This window comes from Rattus norvegicus, chromosome 1 (genome assembly GCF_021556685.1).
Source record: "Rattus norvegicus strain SHRSP/BbbUtx chromosome 1, alternate assembly SHRSP_T2T, whole genome shotgun sequence".
Classification (NCBI taxonomy): Eukaryota; Metazoa; Chordata; class Mammalia; order Rodentia; family Muridae; genus Rattus; species Rattus norvegicus.
Window position 1 is genome coordinate 269,291,288 of NC_141534.1, and position 21,162 is coordinate 269,312,449.

The 21,162-nt window shown below is 44.0% G+C and overlaps 1 protein-coding gene across 9 annotated transcripts in view; it reads right to left on the reverse strand.

The window, feature by feature from the left end:
* Ccdc186 (coiled-coil domain containing 186) overlaps nt 1–21,162 on the reverse strand; it is a 33,571-nt gene that overhangs the window by 9,569 nt on the left and 2,840 nt on the right. For 5 of the 9 annotated variants that reach the window (XM_087575539.1, NM_001427749.1, XM_087575563.1 and 2 more), the window contains 10 exon segments: nt 14,761–15,470; nt 11,906–12,032; nt 10,855–10,983; nt 9,708–9,920; nt 8,713–8,832; nt 4,137–4,241; nt 3,244–3,342; nt 3,005–3,091; nt 2,089–2,231; nt 502–757 (listed from right to left, as the gene is read on the reverse strand). In XM_087575539.1, coding sequence (XP_087431665.1) covers nt 502–757; nt 2,089–2,231; nt 3,005–3,091; nt 3,244–3,342; nt 4,137–4,241; nt 8,713–8,832; nt 9,708–9,920; nt 10,855–10,983; nt 11,906–12,032; nt 14,761–15,464 — 1,983 coding nt within the window. In that variant the 5' untranslated portion in view covers nt 15,465–15,470. 9 annotated transcript variants of the gene reach the window in all.

The window sequence follows — 21,162 nt, forward strand, 5'->3', positions numbered from 1 at the left end:
GAAAACAAATTTTTTTTTTTTTACAATTTAAAAGGACCAGACATCACTAAAAGAATCATCACTTATACTTTGATAATACTAGAGAAATTCAATCTTGCTCTGTTGGTCTAGGAAGTAAATGTGAGGACTGGAGTTAAGAACGCTGGCTGCTCTTCCAGGGACAAGGTTACCATGCCCTCTACTGGCGTCTGCACTCGTCATATGTGGTGCACAGACACACATGTAAGCAAAATGCCCATAAAAAGGAAGAGGAGGAGGAAGAGGAGGAAGAGGAGGAAGAGGAGGAAAGGAAGGAAGGAAGGAAGGAAGGAGGAAGGGGAGGAGGAAGAAATAAGGAGAAGGAAGGAGACAAAGGGACGGGAAGCAGAGGAGGGGAGGGGGGAAGAAAGAAGAGGGAGGAGGTGGAAGGAGGGGAAGGAAGAGGAGGAGGAGGAGGGGGAGGAGGAGGAAGAAGAGGGGGAGGAGGAGGGGAGGAGGAACGAGATGTGTACTTATGCTCACCAGGTCACCATTGGTCTGCTTCATGTGTTTGCACTGGCTCTGCAGCTGACTTTCGCTGCAGGAGAGGCTATCCACCTGTGCCTGCAGCGAGCTGGCCTCAGACTGCAGCTGTGCATTCTTACTAGTGAGCTTTTCTGTGAAAAGCAGGAGCTCAGACTCCCTTTTCCTGCTGCCTTCAATGTCCTTTTGTAGGTCGTTAATCAAAGAATTAAGGCTTTCCATTTCTTCCTTCAAATGTTCAATTTCTTGTTTACCACTAAAAAACAAAGTTTATACTTAAGAAAACTTAAGTAAGCTACTAAAGAGCATTACATTAATAGTGTGGGAATTTTCATTTCAGAATGCTTTACAGAAGACCATGTAATCATTCACCCATTCGGACATCACGTCATCATGTCGGCTTCATGTTATAGGAAGAGCTGTGACAGTGAGTGAGAAAGGCTAACGCAGCAGCAGGGCCCAGCTCTCTCAGAGACAGTGAGTGAGCAGGCAGGAGGCCAGAGTTCAGAAGTGACTGCCATCCCACACAAGGGCAGGTAGCAAACAGGTCAGGCTCTAAGCTATGCTTGCAGCCCATTGTTGGCATTCTTTTTCGCCTCAGTTGTACTTTGTCCCTGCACTGTGCAAACAGACACAACTCAATGGATCAGTGTGCCTGTGTTCTAAAAGGCCTTCCATTCACAAGGTCTGGAGAGGTGGCTCAGGGGTTAAGAGCACTGCCTGCTCACTCAGAGCACCCAGGTTTGGTTTCTAGCACCCATGTGGTGGCTCACAACTGTCTGTAACTAGTTTCAGAGATCTCACTCTCTGTTCTGGCCTCCACAGGTACCATCCATGCATGTTGTGCACACACACACAGGCAGGCAAACTTTCATACACACAAATTTAAAAAAAAAAAACCTTATAAAGGACAAGAGATAAAGGAATAATCAAGAAAGCTAAGAGGAAAAAGGCTTTGGACCCACAGCAGAAGTGGAGAGAATAATCCAATTCAGAGTAGAAGCATTTCTTGCACAATGACAGAAAAGAATGGTTGTGGAAGCCAGCAGCTTGAATAACGTAATTAATCATGTTAGGAGAGAGAAAGCAGTACAACCCAGAAGAGACATGGCTGGTCACTGGTATCCCTACTGGGGATGGTGATGGTGAGGGAGGGAGGGGAGAAACCTTTCTTTAGCAACACTCAGGTCAATAGGAATCAACTCTGCCAGGCTCTGCTAGAGGATGTCGTGAACCAAGTTTAAATGATGTCTGGGACATCAAGGAATGACATCCACTTCTGACCTCAGGCACACACACAAAGTTAAAGATCTAGGTGCATAATTCAGGCTTCCCTCTTAGAAGAGAGAGTATGAAGCCGGGGAACAGATGAACTAAATGCATCCCATTTACAAATGGTTCCTGTCGGTGTCTATGAAATATAAACTTTGATTTAACTTTTAGATGCCATGACAATACAAAGTTCAAAGCCACAAACTGAGGATCAGTTAACTAGAAGAACTGTAAAAATGGCTCCCGTGTGACTCAGCGTGGCACTCAGGGACGCCATCTTGAGGCAGCATGTGGAAGCCTCTGTTCATCGCTTACCTGTAAAGCTGTTCCTGTAACTGCTGTGCGGCCTTCACCTTGTCCCATACATTCTGGATCTCGGCTTTCTGCCGGTTGATGATTTCCCGGTACTTTGACAGCTCATCTTCGGTTCTTAGACGTTCATCTTCCAGACACTTCGTCTGTGAAATGATCACAGTCAAGCTCAAGCACACACCACTGTGTTCCACATGAATAACCTCAACAGGGCGGACACATCGGTAACCTGAGGCAACAGCTGCAGTAGAGCCGCTGTGAAGAAGACAGGAAGCTGCTTGGTTTCACCAACTTCCTGTCTCCTTACCTGAGCAAGAACAACTTCCCACCCTGCAATGGACACCCGAGGGAGAACAGGGCAGACAGAGTACTCACTGGGTACTGTGCTGTCGTTTCAACTCACTGTGCCTGCAAAAACCCTACTTCTAGGTAAATGACAGACATGTGGGGACAGCGAGGGGATTACTCTGACCACAGATCATAACCACAGAATTCACTAACATTGTTAGAAATTACTATTAAATACAGCCAGAAGAAGTGTTTTCAGTCTTAAAGGGAGTTTTATGCCAACATAGGGGTGGGTGTTGTGAGGTCCACACATCCTGCCAACTGCTCTGCTGTCTTCAGCTCCAAAGCGCAGATATAAGGTACAGACACTGACGTGTGCCATGGACAGGGACGCATGGCAAGCACTTCCAGTGACTAATATCCTTCAGCTCAACAAGAGTCAGCCAGCGCATGGCTAAGAAAATGCTATTCTGTTCCTAAGTTCCTTTATTTTGAAAGATTTCTAATTATTGCTTGTGAACACCTTAAGCAGCAGAGTAAGCTCAGAGTGGCCGTCCCCTGGAGTTAGGACCGAGCAGAGTAAGCTCAGAGTGGCCGTCCCCTGGAGTTAGGACCGAGCAGCTGCTTTTACCTTTGTTCTCAGTGTGCGTAGCTCATCCATGCCCTCCTTAAACGTCCTCTTCAGATCTTCTAGCTCCTTTATCTTGGCATGATGCATCTGGAAGAGACACAGACCCTCAGAGCACAGCCCGGGAGCCTGTTTCCCTTAGGTGTGGACGGCACACGTGCTCCACTCCTCCTCCTGCATCACAGCCCAGCCAATCACCGTTTATTGTAGAGTGCGGCATGTGGAGGAACTAAAGGCCTCACCTCCAGCTGGTCGGATTTCTCTTGCATTTGTTTTTCAAGTTCTCCTTTTGTGACTCTGAGCTTTGCATCAAGCTCATTGGACTTAATTTCTTCGGATTCCTAATGGAAAACAATGAAAAGTTTACTTTGAAACCAAACAAAGCTTTGCCCTCAAGTTTACTAAAAAGTGAAACTGGGGAAAGCACTGAAGGACTTTAACTGTTAACTGGTCAGAAACAGAACAGTGAACTCTGAGCGTAAAACGTAGCCCAGTGTTTTCTACCGCTTTTTGATGGGAAAGTCTCTGATACGTGTGCATACGTGTGTATGTGTGATGCGTGCTGCTGACCATCAGGCTTTATTGTCAGGACTAAGAGTGGTATAGGTCCCGGGCCAGGGTTATATTATCTTGGTGTTTAGAGGTAAATACTCAGTTTTGGTATCTGATATTTGAAAATGTATAAAATATAAAGGTCCATGTCTCTTAAAAAAACAACAACAACAACAAAAAAGTCATGTGGTGTGCATGTATGTGCACACCTGTGTGCCATGGAGGCCAGAGGTAACACCAAGCCTCTTCGCTCTCCACTTTATTTTTGAGACAGGAGATCATATAACCTGAACTGATGGACGCTGGCCAGTGAGCTGCATGGAGCCCCTGCCTGCCACACCTCTCCTCACCCTGACAATACTGAGGTTAGGGTTCACATGGCCACAGTCAGCTTTGTCTGAGATGCTCAGGTCCTCAAGCTTGCTCCGCCACCTCCCCACCTTGAATTGCCAGTGCTTCAACCCAGGAACTAACCTGCATTTTAACTAACTGCTTAAGAAATGCATGTTCACTTCCAACCTGGCAGATCTGGAAGGCGTACGGAAACAGTTCTGATAGCTGATCTATATCACAGCATGCGTACCTGATATGTCTTTATCATATCCTGACAGTTCTGCCGGATCTGCTCAGCTTCTTCCTTCGCCTGGGTTAGTTTTGTGGTTGTTTCTTTGAGTTTATCTTTGGTCTCCTGCAGTGACGTGACAGACACAACATCAGCCACAGTAAGATGGAGGACATGAGAACCAAGAAGTTCCTCGCTTGTGGGGGCTCAGTAACACTCATGGGGAGGTGAATCCTTGTGGGCAGGCTTTGAGGTTTCAAAGCTCACCCTTCCTGATACCCAAGGACACAAGTGTACGCTCAGTCCTTACCAGCACCATGTCTGTCTGCACTCTGCCATGCTTCCCACCATGACAACTGTGGACTAAACCTCTGATGCAGTCCCCGATTAAACGTTTTCCTTTCTGAGAACTGCTGTGGTCATAGTGTCTCTTCACAGCACTGGAAACCCTAACTAAGATACTGCTGTAGCACTAGACTGGGGACTAAGCAGGAGCCTAACAGTCTGCTTGTTTCTGACAGGGAAAATGGCTAACAGTGAGACTGACCGACTTTAAGTTAATCAACAGTCTTCCCCAGAGTCCTCCAAATGACTCCAGCGATAAGAAAAGCAGAGTCTTCCAATGGTTCTTTGCACACCCCAGAGAATCTCTGGTAGTGGCTGATATCCATTTGTAGCTCCCTTCTGATTGAACGATGCTATTAACACAACCTCTGTTTGGAGACTGCTGAAATGGCAATTCTTCATACAGGATTTTTAGGAATTACCCTCATCGAAACCCGCTGCTTTTTTCTTTCATTCTAATTTTTTCTCACCTGTTCTAGTCCTGACTGCCCAACTCTTCAAATGTCCCTTGGCCCTGAATCCCACTGAAAACATCCACACTTTCTTTTGTATATTCTATCTTCCTTACTCCTTGCTTGCTTCCTGCTCTCCCCCAGATCTCTCCCCCAGCTTCTTGACTGCAGATACAATATGATCAAGGCCCTCAAACTGGTGGTCCTGCCTTTCCTGCTATAATGCAGGGCCATGGGTCAAAAAGACCCTCCTTCCTTTTTGGCACAGCAATGCGAAAAGTAATGACTGACTCCTGCTGCCACGTGGAGACCCAGGCGCCAGCCTCTGCTCTGCTGTCCGGAAGAGGTCTCTGCTCTGGGTAGCTCAGTGTCCCACTCCCTCTACATCTCTCTCTTGTTCTTAGACTTGCACAGCTTAGCCTTTCTCTCGTCAACACCTGCCCTGCACCTAGGCTTCACACACTACTTCATATGCCAATTTAACAATTAACATCACATAATTAAGCACCTATCTACCTTGAGGCACTGGTCTTTGATAGTCAGTGGCCAGTATCACTTAAAATATAATAACGCAATAACCTGAATCTTAGACTAGGTAATCTTAGACAACTGTGGTTCTCCATCCTCACGACTGTAGCTAAGACACAAATGACCTGGTTCTAGTCTGCTCCAACGCCCTAAATCCAGCAAGCGAGATTCCTGTGTGCCAGATAACACTGCACATCTGAGTAACTGAAAACACAATCCCATCGTGTCAGGTTAAGGATGCTTACTGCATAGCTTCTGCCTATCAGCTGAGCACTTGCAGACACTGCTCCTCTCTATTAAATCTTGTATGCCAGTGTGCACATGTGCAGAGCTGACAGGAGGACCTCAGCTGTCAGTCCACACCTTCTACCTTGTTGCAGATGCAAGCACCAGACTAGCCAGCCTACAAGCTTCTGGTGATTCTCCTGTATAAGCCCCCATCTCAACACACACAACACACACACATAACACACATGCACACATGCACGTACGTAAGACACACACAAGTGCCCCTGTTTGGACATGGGATTTTGGAAGTTTGCCCTCAGGTTCTCATTTGCACAACAAGCACCCTGACCCACTGAAGCATCTCTGCAGCCTTTCTAGGCACTGTTCTACCCTCGAAGGAAAGAGTGGTGGAAGCAAACACAAATCTCTACTCTCAAGAAGCTGACAGCCTGCTGCTCGAGGTAAACAAACAAACGAAGCACACAAGTAAAGGCATGGACGCTTATGACATTAGGGACAGATGCTGAGGAACAGAAATGAAGCGACGACCAAGCATGGGAGAGCAGGCGGGAAGGCTAAGCAGCTTCAGTGTGCACAAGCTCGAAAAGTGCAAGATGAGAGAGAGCTGGATATGCTGAGCGAGAGACAGGGTTGAACCCAAGCATTTTGTCCTGAAAGTAAGACTGGGTTGTCATTTATCCAGATAGGGAGGTGGTGGAGGAAGAACACTTTGTTAGCTTATCTTAAGCTGCTGTAAATTATTGAAGACATCAGGTATAGAGTTGAACACAGGCGTCTCATGTTACACTAGGTGTCAGGTATAAAGGACATCAGTATCTCATGGTCTACTAAGTTATCTATTTGGGAATTACATGCATGAAGTTTGTTACTGCTAATTTGTTGTTGTTTGTTTTGAGAAAGAGCTTTATGCAGCCGAGGCTAGCCTCAAACTTGCTATGAGGCTCAGGTAACCTTGAACACTATCTAAGTGCTGGGGTCATATGGAAATCGAATCCAGGCTTCATGCATTCTCAACTCTTATCAACTGAGTTATAATCCCAGCCTGTCTCCAACTATTTAACTCAATGATTTTGTCTTCTGCAGTATTTCATCTTCTGTTAATTCTGCACAATACCTTTTGCATTAAGAACACTGTATCCTTATTAATTTTAGATACATTCCATGTCTCCTCTATCTGAGTCAAACCTGTCTTTATGTCTGTAGAGATTCTATACTGAGTCACTCCTTTGTTTTATAGACTGCATTTTCCTACTTCTTTGCACACTGGTAATTTTTCATTGGATGCTAAACACGATGAAATGCATTCTTAAGCAAAGTTTTTAAAATCATTTAAATATTTATATTAATTTATTTAGCACATAATTTACTGCACTCTGGTCGGTATTAACAGTGAGTCCTGTGTGAGCTCCAGAGGTTGGGCTCTATTCCTTTTGTACTTCTGGAATGCTGCCCTCCTCTTCTCCATACTTTGAACTGTACGTCCTCAATCCAGGAAGACTGCTAGGTTTAGTGTTGTTCCTCATCGAGTGCTGCAGCCAGAACCCAGCACTGATCTGTTTTGTTTCGCTTCACTTAGAGTTCACTATTCTATGCTGTCTTTGTCTCAAGTCTGAAAACCTTCACGTATTTTTACTGTTTTTCCCCTTTGTGTGTACATGCGGTTTTGTTTTATTTTCAATTTCTGTATTTTTGAGGGGGTGCTAGTCTAGGGTGGAAGGATATGACTGGATCAGACAGACAGCAGCTTACTAAGTGGCTGAAGTGGCAGCGCTGCCATCAGGTTGGCTCTAAATCCTAGCTAAGGAAGCTGACGAGCCATGTGTGACTGAGGGCGGCAAACTGCGGGCGGCACTAGCAGGAGCCACCGTGACTGTAGGATGCACAGGCCCAGGCTTCAGGCAACTGAGCAGAACAACACATGCAACACAGACCACACTCAGAGGTTCTAGTGCTCTAGTGTGTGCCAGGCAGCAGAAACGACTGAGTGCTCTGCTCCGAATTTAAAGCAATTCAGGCAGTTAGAAATTATTCTTTATGGGTTTCAATTTTTAACTCCTCACTGTGTAACTCTGAGTATAGAGAACTCTTGAGAAGCTGAGGTGGGATGCCCCACTGCTTTCTGGGAGTTCTTTGTAGTTCCTCACTCAGTGATGGATCTTGAGTACCGGAAGCAGACCATGCTGCTGACCTACCTTTGACCACTCAACACAGACTACCTACAGTTCCCTGACACCAACATACAAACATCCAAAGGCAACTGACAACAACCTAACTGACTTGGGAACCAATCTCTCAGAAGGCATCCTGGAACTATGTTTCACACTGTATCATTAAGCCCAGTTTAGAAACCCTAGAAAGTGACACACTAGTCCATAGCACCACCCTTCTATTTGGGTCACATTCAAGTTGATTTTTACCATCCATCTCTCATCTGCTAACTTATTTCTCCAAAACCAGCTCTATCCGGGTTTAAATTATGCTATCTGTTATCCAACATCATCATTTTTGGTGGTGACTAGCATTTAAAGGCTGAGCCGTCTCCCCAGCCTTGGACGTCGCAAGTGCACTTCATGATATTAATTCGAAGGTAAGATGGTGTCTGCAGCAAGCAGCCCAGCAGGTGATTACGGTGACTGACCAGCATGCCAGAGAGCCCTGGTTCAACATCTAACACGGGTATCATGTACATACACAATTTTTGTTAGCATAGTAGCAAGTTTATAAAAACAGATAAGCTATTAATATTAATTATATTTAAATATGAACAAGCATTTTCTAATTATGGGAATCAACATAATTGACACTTTAATTTTTTCACTTTAATTCCAATAGCACATATTAAATATTTTTCCTTCCCTTGAATTTTAAGTATTCCACAATAAGCTATGGATTATAAACTTAACATTCTAAGCCACGCCAGAAGTCTTTCTGATGCTGATGCAGACGACTCGGCAGGAACCCGCCTCACTGGCAGCCGACTTGCTCTCACCCTCCCCGCTACCCCACAGCACAGCCACACTCACCTTGTGTGAGTCCACTTCAGCTTTTAACTTGTTTTGCGCCCACTTTACTTTAATGATGTGAGAGTTCATCTCCTCCTTTAATTTCTCAGTTTCTCTGGCGAGTCTGGTTGTTTCGCCTTCCTAAAAAGACATCGTCATTTTTCACTTAAATAATCAACTGTGCACCTTGTCTGTCCCCTGTGCAGTAACACAACCATTCCAGAGCAGGTCTACGACGGCCCAGGGACCATAAAGCTGACTTAAGGCTCAAATAATAAGAGAGTAATAAAGCCCCAACTCAAATCAATAGGCAGGAAGAGAATTATTACTTAGACTAGCCAGTGGGTACAGTGCAAGACAAACACACCCTGATTCTGCATAACTGAGGGCAGTAAGGTGCTGAACTGGTCTGCTACAATCCCTGAGGACAGTAACAGCATTTCCTCACAGGTAACAGCAAGTGCTCTCAAGAGCTCCCGCTTCAGTCAGTCAGCCTTCCAGGGCCACTCTAGAAGAAATGTTTTCCATAAGACAAATACCAACTGTGCTTTCTGGTGAACTGTGCTGCACTATGGCCTGGAATCCCGCTCAGGAGAGGAGACGCTACCAGCCTGTACAAAGCCCTACATCCAATCTCTCACATTGCAGGGGGAATATGTATTACATAAAAAACCAAAATAGGCTCTAGCCAAATTATACTTCTGATGTAAAGCTACTCACAACTGACACTGATGAGGACCTATCTTAGCAAAACATAATTTTTACAGACATAAACTAATTTTTCCAGTAGACTCTAAAAGAAAGTTTTAAAAAAGGATTAAGACAATGTAACTAATAACACTTGTCAATACTTCCCTTTCCCCCAGCAAACCTCTCTAGCTGCAGGGAGGACTGACACACCCAAAGCCACCTGAGTAAGCTAGTGAGAGCTCGTCCTGTCTGAATGCTTAAGTTCTACACCACTGTGGGACTAAGGAAAAGCAAAGGCGTGACCTTCAAATCAGGCACAGTTATACCTTCGATTCATAGAGTTGCTGCAGCCGCCCTTTCTCCTGAGACAGCTGCTTAATTTTGTTAGTGTTTTTCTCCAATTCCTTACTTGCATCTCTAAGTTTCCTCTCAAGGGTTTCTTTTTCCTTTCGAAGGTCTAGAGCCTCCTTCTCGCCTCTCACATACTTCATTACCATCGCCTCCTTTTCCTGGCGGGCCTCGTCACATTTCTTATTGGCCTTGGAAAGAAAACATTACCTGGCATTAATGAAAACTTATTTTCAAATGCAAACACAAACAAACGAATACTACTCCCTGGGTGTTAGGATTTATCTTGTGCTGTACTCCAGCCCTTTCTTACTCTTTACTTTGCTTGCTGTGGTTTCTATGAAACACCCTCCCTTCTCTATATCTGCTTTCTTGCAGGTTTCTGTGCCATTCTAGGCCCCAGGATCATGGTCCATGTTGACAAACTTCTTTAACCTCACACTTGCAAGGGTCAGCTGTCAGAATCAGTAGGCAGAAGCTTGGAAGAGTGAATTCTGGCTTCCGGGTCACCAGGGGTCTCTCTCTAGCAGAGAGTCCTACTCTTGGACTTCTAGAACTATCATAGATATGCTTCTTTTTTGTAACAGTATCTAGACTCAAGTATTTTGTTGTAGCAACACAAAAGGGGCTGGTAAAAACTCATACACATTCATGAGTCACTAGTACATGTATATGTGATGTCACAAAATGTCAGCTATGAAATAAGGAAAGATATAAAGAAACTGGAGACACAGGTGAAGAGATGACTCATTCCTTAATTATTCCTTAATTTAACTTTTTTTTTGTAGAATTAGGATATACTTAAACTTATGTATTGCTGCCTTAGCATTGTTTTTATAGAGATTTCTTTTTAGTTTATGTGTATGTGTCTGTCAGGAGCACATGCAATGCCAATGCTCTTAAAGCCACAAGAGGGCATCAGAGCCCTGGCACTGGAGTGACAGGTGGTTGGGAGTCTTGTGAACTTCTGGGAGACCAATGAGCATCTTCACAGTTGAGTCATTCTTCCAGCCCTCAACTTCCTTTAAAAGTTTTTATATAAATGCCAGCGATGCCATCACCCAACTGTTAGAGTCTAATAAACAAGAAGCACCAAATTATCAAATTAATAGTGACAGGAAATACCTGGTCCATCCGCTGGGCCATCTCTTTATGGATTTGCTGAATGGCATTTTTAGCTGTAACATCCTGTGCTACCAGCTGATCTTTGGAAGCTTTAACTTCTTTATTCAGCTCCTCTATTCTTAATTCCAACTGTAAAAAGAATGATTCCCAGGTTATATTTTATAGCTGCCCCAGAAAGACCAATGATACTTTGATTAATACACACAATGCAAGACTGTAAGATACAGACAATTCTCCTCAGGTCCCTCACAAGTTTTTTACCCTTTTAAGTTTCACTTACGTGTGCTAGACCTAAAGCACACAAAAATCACAGTTATCTACTGCATATGACAGCTCGGTCTTTTCCAAATATGTAAAAGAGCAATAAATACATAGGGAAACACAAGAAAATGAAAACTTGGTTTAACCTATTCTCCTCCACAGCTGTTTGATGTTTTCATTAGCAGCTTTCTAGATGGGCTGTCGGCCCAAGACTGCGTCCCTACTGTCTCACAGCACACAAAGGAGGAAAGGCCCAAGATACACTTCTCAGAACACATCAGTGCTGAGCTCTGCCACATAAGGACAGGACATGTATGCCCTGTCCACAGAAGGAAAGCAGCTCAGAAAAAGCAAGAGCAGTTTTTGCTTTGTCACCAACCTAAGCACTTACCTGTGCCTCCATGCAGAAAAGACACCATTAGAAAGGAAGTGCAGATGCCCTGACATGACCTTCACAGTGAACTCACCAAACCCTGGGAAGAAGCCATGCTAAAACCACAAGTGAGAAAGTGTCCCAAAGCCAGACAGAAAGTTGAGGTGTTTCTATTAACTACTTCTTCCCTTAATTGGTTAAAAACTTAAATCAAGCCTTTTCATTATTTGGGCAGAAAATGTGCTATATTTGGGACAGTTAAGCAGATCATAATTTATATGACATAATTTAGAATCATTCCAACAAGCTAAACATGAAGCGGTGGCCTGCAGTTGAAATCTTTTCTTTACTACATGCTTTGGGTTTTTCAGGAGTTTATAAATTTAAGTATGGTTTTGGAAGCCTTTTGTTTTTTACCTGTTTAATTGTGTTCATATGTTGCTTCTCTGTTTCTGTCCTTTTTTTCAGTTCTTCTCTTAAATTGTCTTTTTCTGAACAAATGTTTAAGATAAGTTCCTGATGATTCTTATTTTCTTTAATTAACCTAAATATAAAAGGGAAATAAGATACGAAATATTATCTATCTACAGATTAGATGTAGACACCTGTGATCAATACTCTCAAGTAATCTTCTTAGAATAAAGTACCAGACTGGATAAGAACTTCCCACACCTAATGATTGATGCCTTCTCTGAGCATGTCCTCACCATCGAGTAACTGAGTGTGTTTGAGGGTAAACTGCCTCTAAGCCTGTCTGTCACTAGAAGAGAAGCAAGTAGATGAGAGGGAGGGTAAGAGTAGCCAGATTCGTTACAAGCCTAGGTACTTACACTCTGTTGATTTATACACCAGATTAAAAATTCTCTGGTCAATTAGTCGCATTAGGCAGGTACCTTATCACTGTGCCACACCCATAGCTTTAACTTGTTTCTTTGGTATTCTTTGTTATTATTCTCAGAAGGTTTGTACACATTCCACACAGACAACTGTTCTTAAGAGTTTAGTGTAAGTTGGGCCACTGAACGATACTTCTGATTTATGAGATAACAGAATAAAGAGTGGAGTGATCCAGAAAGTAGACAGAGGAGATTGGATCAAGAGGATACAAACTTCTAAGTTTGGACAAATTCGGGGGGGATTTAATGCACAGCACAGTGGTGATTGGGCTGTGATCGGGCTGGGGCATAGCAGCGTACATACCTAGCATGTTTAAGCTCCTCTAGACAAAAGAAGGATAAAAGAAAGGAAGAGGATAAAAAAAAGAAGAAAGAGGGGGCGAGGCAAAGAATGAAGGAAAGGGAAGGGGAGAGCAGGGTATAGAGCAAGACAGACGCAGAGGAGGGAGGGGGAGATGGTATTTTGAACAGGAAACTTGCAGGGCGTATCTTAAGGGTTATGACTAACTATATGAGAGGATAAACACTGGCTTGATTGTAGAATCATTTCACAATGACAATATATACAACCGTGCCAGGAAAAAAACAAACAAAACTCAGCAAATGGGAATGAATATAAAACCATCTGGGAAAAGATGCATTTATAAAATTTTCAATAAAAGGAACTGAAACTTAGTGTTCTTCATAAAAAATTAAATGGAAGCAAAGGTTAAGAAAAACATCTAGTTGCTTACCTGAATCAACAAGTGTTTTATTTGAAATTAAAAGTACTATATATAAAACAAAAGATCAATGCAGGTTATCAATAAACACTTAGATGACGCCTTCATATCCACAAGAGTAGTGCCAAGCATTGAGTCAATGACAGCATTGACTCAGAGCTGACTCCGCAAGTTCCAGGCTGCTGCTGACTCCCTCCTACTCTACTGCCTGCTGCTCCCTCTGCTGAGTGGACAAAGAGCTGGCTTGTTTTCACTCCTAATACTTTTTAGTTAAATCCAACAACTTGCAGCCAGACGATTTCCGGTAACAACTGATAAAACTTTTGAAGCCAAAGTCAGAAGCTCAGCTTTGTAGCTATTTGCATCTGACCTGGAACAAGTTTCTTAGTGTGCCTCAGGTACCTCACATACTTCAGGATGAGTGAGAGAAGTAAATGTTGCAATAAGATCCCATGAGTTAACATGTGCCAGTCTCATAATTAATAGCATATGGGATTATTAAATGCATGCATCTTAAAGTGCTGTATAAACTGTTAGGATCTAAGGAAAGTAGATAAGGGCTTCAGAAATAATCACTGTGTGTGGGTGGGTGAGGGTGATCAGAGTAAGTCCGGACTTCAGGGGAGTGAAGAAGTTACCCCAAGCCTAGAAGGGCCGGAAGCACAGATGTCCGAGAGCTGAAGGCAGTGTATCAGGGAGTCAGCAGTATTCATTCCCAGTTAGGATCGAAGGGAGCAGAGGTGCTCTTGAGAAGGCACTGGACTTTCACAGGCATGTGATCCCCAGAACCCATACAAAGGTAGACAGGGGAACTGTCTCCCCAAAGCTCCCTCTGACTTGTACATGTGCATACCCCCTCATATCATAGCAGTCTTTTTTTTTCCTAGAAAATTTAAATTTAAAAAAGCTTAAATTTAAAGTAAAAAAAAAAGAAAATGAATACCAGCAGACTGAAGTTCACTGGGAAAAGCAATGAAGACTGAGCCGCTTTGGGACATCCATGGAGTTAACAGACTAGGGAGGAGAACAAGCGAGGAAAGGCGGCTGCCTATCACACAGCACGTGGAGGTGGTCTGATCCTATCACCCTCTCCTGGCCCTGGGCCTCCCTTTTCTACTCTCACACTTCATTAATTAAAATGAAAAGAGAAGGAACAACATAGTTTAAAAGTGTGTAACTTAGTGAGAGATACTGTGTATTATCTTAACAGATTGTAACAGGGGGCCCAAACTTATGTATCACTTTACAATAAAATTTACAATAAAGATATTAGAACCAATCCTATTAGAAACAGGTGGAAGGAACTCAAACTCATCGGAACACTCAACAAATAGATATTTAAAAGCAGAATGTGCTCTACTAACCCCTCTGTTCTCTAAATTGTAAGCTGTTGAACTTAAATTTCATGACGTTTAATTTTCCTTTGAATTTACTTTGACATACCTTGTTTCAAAAATGAAAAACGTGAATGGCTCCCTAATGAACTTACACTAGTTACTACTGTTTTACGATGGTAAGCCACAGCACAGAAGCTGCTCAGTTATCTGGGGAAACAGACCAACTCTGAATGGCTGCATTCTGAAACCAAAGCAGACAGCAGGGTCCTCCTGGGAGCTGGCCCGCAGAGGGGGAAGGCGCCCACAGCAGTACTTACTGTTGAATAGTGAGCTCCTGCTGCAGGTACCTGCTGTGCACGCACTTCTCGAACAGGGCTAAGGCGTGCTCGCCCTTGTTCACTCCATTGGGTACTTGGTGCTCCTCTGCCAACTCAGCAGATAAGAGCTCAGATTCTATTTCTCCCAACAAATCGTCCGATGCTGAAACAGTCTTTATCTTTGAAATGAGTTTCCTGGTGCAGTCTGTATCATAGAGGCTTGCTGAGGTGGTCTTTGGATCACCAGCTTCTGTGGGTGCAGATGACTTGAACTCTGCCAGTCTCTGTGTTACCATGTGTCCTGGCTCACTGGTGTGGGACACTGGTTTTGCGAAGTTTCCGCCAGGACAGTCATCCATTTGCTCAGAATGTTCTGGGCATGTGTCTGTCTCAGCACATGAATGCTCAGCACTGCCACAGTCTGGAGTACGGCCTTCCTGCACATCATCCTCCTGCACCTCATTCTGACTACACTGTTCAGTAGTCTGACATAAAACTCTGTCAGGGTTCAGTGACAGTAGTTCAGATCCCGTTTCTAATCTGCTGCTTTCATCACCAGAAACTGAGATGCGTGAGTCGTCCTTCAACTCGGATGTTGTCCCAGTGGTTGCATCAGAAGAAATGGAGGCTATGTGTTCCGTCTCTGACATGCTGACTGCTACCAATTCACTTTGCATTTCTTCAAATCTGCTCCTGATCTTCATTTACATCTACGAAATCAAATTAAAAAAAATTACACTAAGACCCTTCACACTTTTGCACACACTCTATGACATGCCCATGAAGTATCCCATGCACAATTCCTCTACTAAGGGCCTCCCCTACAGAAAACAGAGAACAGCCTACCCAGAGTAGACACAACCAGTGGGGCCACCACAGTCTCCCTCTTTGCTGTCATGGGCCAGCTGGCCTCACTAGTTAAGGGGCAGAACATGTGATGGGAAGATCAGAAAGGAGAATGGCCTCTAGTTCTGAGGGGGCACTCTACTGAAGTCCTTTAAGGAGATGGGCAAAAGGACGGCAGAGAAAGCATAAGGCAGCGGCCTCAGAGCAAGAGGACACGTCAGTGAGTGATGACAAAGCCCACCGAGAAATAAACTTAGAAAAGAGACCTGCTTGAGCGCAGACCGAGTTGAGGCTGACCTGTGACAGGAGCAGCTTTCCCCTGACAGGGACCTGGGAAGTTCCCCAACATATTTCTAAGTAAGCATTCTCTTTAGTGTAATCAAACAGAGCCTTATCTACTGTCGAGGTCAGTAAGAACAACATTTTATGTGACTAGGTAAGAATACCTTTTTATATTACTTACAAAGATTCTTCCTCTATCGTCTTTATGGAAAATTAGTCAACTTCAAATTATTCCCTGACATACAGAATACAAAATCTCCTACCAGGAGCTGGAGAGATGGTACAGCAGTTAAGAGTGCATACTGTTCTAATGAAGGACTCAAGTTCAGCTCCCAGCACCCTTGTTGGGTGGTTCACAGCAGCCTGTGCTTATAGTTCCAGAGGAACTGATGCCCTCTTTTGGCCTCCTCTGGAACTGGTCTCATACGCACAACCCTAACTCTGACATACACATATAATTAAAAATAAAATTTAATAAAAAAAATTCTAGTCAGGCAGTGGTAGTGCACACCTTTGATGGCAATACTCAGAGGCAGAGGCAGAGGCAGAGGCAGAGGCAGAGGCAGAGGCAGAGGCAGAGGCAGAGGCAGAGGCAGAGGCAGAGGCAGAGGCAGAGGCAGAGGCAGAGGCAGAGGCAGAGGCAGAGGCAGAGGCAGAGGCAGAGGCAGAGGCAGAGGCAGAGGCAGAGGCAGAGGCAGAGGCAGAGGCAGAGGCAGAGGCAGAGGCAGAGGCAGAGGCAGAGGCAGAGGCAGAGGCAGAGGCAGAGGCAGAGGCAGAGGCAGAGGCAGAGGCAGAGGCAGAGGCAGAGGCAGAGGCAGAGGCAGAGGCAGAGGCAGAGGCAGAGGCAGAGGCAGAGGCAGAGGCAGAGGCAGAGGCAGAGGCAGAGGCAGAGGCAGAGGCAGAGGCAGAGGCAGAGGCAGAGGCAGAGGCAGAGGCAGAGGCAGGTGGATCTCTGAGTTCAAGGCCAGCTTGATCTACACAGCGAGTTCCAGAATGGTCGGAGCTGCACAGAGAAACGCTGTCTTGAAAACAAAAAGCAGAGTGGTTTCATGAAAGAGCACCTGTGGCTTTGGTCAAGCTTCAGGGGTGCAGGCAGATGAGTTCTCAGACATGGGGTGAGACTGCAACTGGGCAGATGAGCGGCATCAATGAAAGAATTGTTATGACGTATACGCATGGGAAAAAAGATTACATTTTACAACTGGAAAACACAAGCTCACTTCAAGCTTTGAGGAAGGTGACGGTCAGGGTTACTGAAACAGAAGAGACGACTGGCTGCATGGACCCCTCAGCACTGAGGAGGAGGAGGGAGTTTGTCAAGGTGAATTACAGTAAGTCTAGGGCTTGTAAAACATTTTACAGTATGAATCCCAGTACCTACTGAGTTCTCAAATACTTGCTGACCTAAAATCTGCATAAGATAAATAAGGCTAGTGGTTAAAGAACATTATTATAGAATGGTAGAAAGGAGTCAACTTTAAGGAAGAAAAGGCCATCTTGTCTGTCATACATGCTGTTCCTTTGGACCACCTGTGGAGACAATGGTTCCTACAGACACAGAACTCAGGCTCTAATCACTTAATTATGTATTACCTACCTCCAAGTGACACAAATCAACACCACCATGCTGTATATGCTTCATAAGCAAGCTGGTATTGATATTAAAGACTTTAGACCAGACAAATAAATGCAGCAAACACTTGAAAATCTGAGTAATTTATTCCAAAATCTTGGAATAAAAAGATGAATCTCAGACAGGTACACTAGCCTCAAAGCAACCTACAAACTAGCTCAAAGTAATTTTCTTTAAAAATATAACATGTGATATGATATACAAAAAACAGCTCACTCAAACTGACTCTTTTTAAAGATACCACACGTAATATGATATACAGTAAACGTAAGATATACTATGCTGCTGCTAAGGTTAAAATCTTACAAGTGGAAACCTGCAGTGGCTTTAAACATGGCTAGCTGATGCTCTACCAAATGAAGCTGAACTCACAGCAGACGAATACACACTGGTACAGATAAGGAATGCCTTCAGAAGAGAACAGAAGACAAAGGCATTGTGACCCTCCAGCATTCCGTTAAGTAAAAAGAAATGTAATCAACAACTTTAAGAGTCTTATTTGTGTGCCATGACTTGTCAACAGAAAAACACGTCCTTTCACTCAGCTTCCTCGGACCCCAGGGCTCACTCTCACCTCTTTCTCCCTTCACAGCAGTTGCCCAGTTAGCTGAGCTGAGCAGTAACTCAGAGCTGATGCCTGGATGAGTTTCCAGTCCTGCACCCTGAGTTACAGACATGGAACTATAATACACCTGTGCTATATTGTGGTCTGCCTGAAAATAGCTGTTCTCAGTGGAGCTTTCTCCAAAGTCTTCAACTCATGCTGGCTAACCCTCAAGCCTGCCTCTAATGATGTGCCTGAGTGCCCCATCCACAGGATCATGGGCTTAGTCCCTTTGCTTTCGTAACCTCTTAAACAACCGTTCTCTTGCTTTCCGACACTATCCCTCCCTGTCACCCAGCCTTGGCCTCATCTCACACCTGGAATAAATACTTAGCTTCTTGATCTCACACAGTTCTCTTTTGGTAATCTCAAATCAGAGGGCAAAGTAGTTAACAGAAGGGCAGATTGTTTGTAACAGTCCTAGGGGTGGGGACAGGGTTGCTAAGGCAAGTGACAAATCACCGGACTCAGAAGTGATGAAGTATATAGGACCAGGAACTCCCTGTAAAGTAAGCCTTCCACCGTAAGAGGGCAAGTGTGCAGGGTAGGACGCTTTGACACTGTTGCTATGCATTCCACACACTTAGCTCCCCTTCAGTCATCAAACGGCCAGCTGAAGTCCTGCACCCAGACTGGCCTCCCCCTTCTTTAAAGTTTCAGGTAATGAAATCCTGTCTTCATGCTACAGAGGCTAGCCAGAGAAAAAGAGACAAGGCTGTCTCTCTTGGGAGGAAGAGTAGGCAGACACTGTTACATCAAGCAGCTAAGGGCTAAGTAAGAGCTTCAAGTTTTCTTCAGGGAGATCTAGGCTCTCCCTCCCCCCTACACACACACATACACGCACACACAGAGAGACGATTTTTGCTGTTACTTAATGAAATCCCTGGGATTCCTGAGTGAGACAGTTATGTAAGCTTCCACATTCATAGAACACTGCTGCTCTACTGCAATGTCTTGCTCCACCACGTACACTCACTGTACAGAGGCCAAGTGCACAGACTTAACCCTGTTTTTCCAGTCTACTGGAAGGAAAGGAAGAGTATGGGTGAGGACTTCATTTTACTGCCACACTTTCTCCAAACCATCCCTATTACAAGCATGAGGGCAGTCTGTCACTGGAAAGCACTCCTAACCTCACTGAGCAGACCCAGCCTTTCCCCACCCTTCTGAGGAGGCAAGTCACCTGTTCTTGAACAAGGAAATTTACTCAGAACTGAAACTTCTTTAACATCAGACAATAACGGCAATAACCAGATAGACCTAACTATGAAATGATCTGGGGTGGACAGCATTTAGTGGGCAGGCTGTAAGGAGACAGTTAGTGTACAGACAGCACAGAACAGCAAATGTATTGTACATTCTACAGCAGCTTCAGCGAGGTAACAAAGAAACCAAACAAAACAAGCTATTAACCCAAGCTTAGAGTTTGTTTTGTGTATCTGATCAATTAAAGACGATACTTAAAAGCCAAATAACTTACAGAGTGTCTCTCGCTATGCCCTGACCTGTGGAAAGGTCAGTGTACAAACTGGCATCTGAGAACCAGTAAGGCTGCACAGTTGTTTGTTGGTGCCCCAGTGAATACTGACCGGAGACCAAAGGAAGAATGTCACGGAGGGACTGTGCTGCATATGTAGCAAGGGCAACACCCAGGAGTATGTAAGAACTGCAGACAGAAACCAACCGATCTCATGAGAAGCTCATCTGTTCACCATTAACTAGGGACGAGAGTCAGCTGAGTCCCCTCCAGGCATCCCCAGTTAGCGGCGCTGATGCACAGCAATTTGGATACTGTCCAAGTATTGGGTTTTTTTTTTTTTAAAGAAGGAATGCTATTATGAAATTTATGGAGGACTAGACAGCCTACTACAAGTAGGCTACAAAAGGGGAAAACAGTAAACCTAGGGAAGGGCTGCAAGTCCGTTTTGAGTGCTGGTACAGGCCAACTTCACAGTCACAGAGACACACTGAAGTATGCTTATTGATTACTACATACACTGCTACTCTGATTTTGTAATAACTTATTTATGAGGAAAAGATTTACTATCACGAAATTCCTCTCAATCACTTGCTGTCCCTGTACAGGAAGCCCTTCCTTCTGTCTCTAACACAGTAGCACAGGCCTGACTCACACACACATCAGGCCTGCAGCACAACAGCTATAGGTAATCAGCAAAAAGGCATCATGCCAACATTATTCCAATACCTCTTTCATTCCGTAGTGAACGCTCCTATTGCTACAAAGTTATTCCACACAGAACTACTTAACTGAAAAACACAACAGCTTTCAGTACTATTTCCAGTTTCCCATAATTAGACTATAAGAACAAAACCATGGGCTGGCTCACAACACGATAAATAGAAATAAATTCAATCTACAGACAATTGGTGACAGGTCATCAAATAAGCAGCATGCAAAGGAACCAGCTCAAAAGTAAAGTCCAAAGTGTTCACTGCCAGATATCCATGGGGCAGCTCTTCCGCACCGACACTGTTGTAGGTGTTGGGAACATGGTGTGAAATAAAACAGGCACCCTCGGGGGCAGACCTCAGTAATACTGAGCCTGTTAAATCTTTGCTGCTGTGAAATGCTGAGACTACAAGTGAGAATCCTTCCCGATGCAGCATTAGAAAGCAACCGCATTTCAAGATAACAGCTTGCTTTAAATCCAGTTGAATAATCTTAGTTCTGATACTTTTTATAATTTTTAAATTATGCAACACTCCATCCCCCGATAAGTCTAGTTGTATACTTACTTCTTAAGTTAATATGCATTAACATATGCAACCTAGACCTGGGAGAACATTTCTTCAATAAAATGGCTTCCTGTCCTTTGTAAGAAAATATAAGTACTTTAAGACAGTTTTGCATATTTCCCCAAAACAGTTTGAAAGTTAACACAACTAAAATAACTTACTTTTCCTATTAGTCTAGCAAAATTCTGGTATGACATTTCAAGTCAAAAGTAAAAAATTAAAAAGCATCTAATCATCTCCTCATAATCCCTAAATAGTAAATTTTGACACTCTTTGCTAG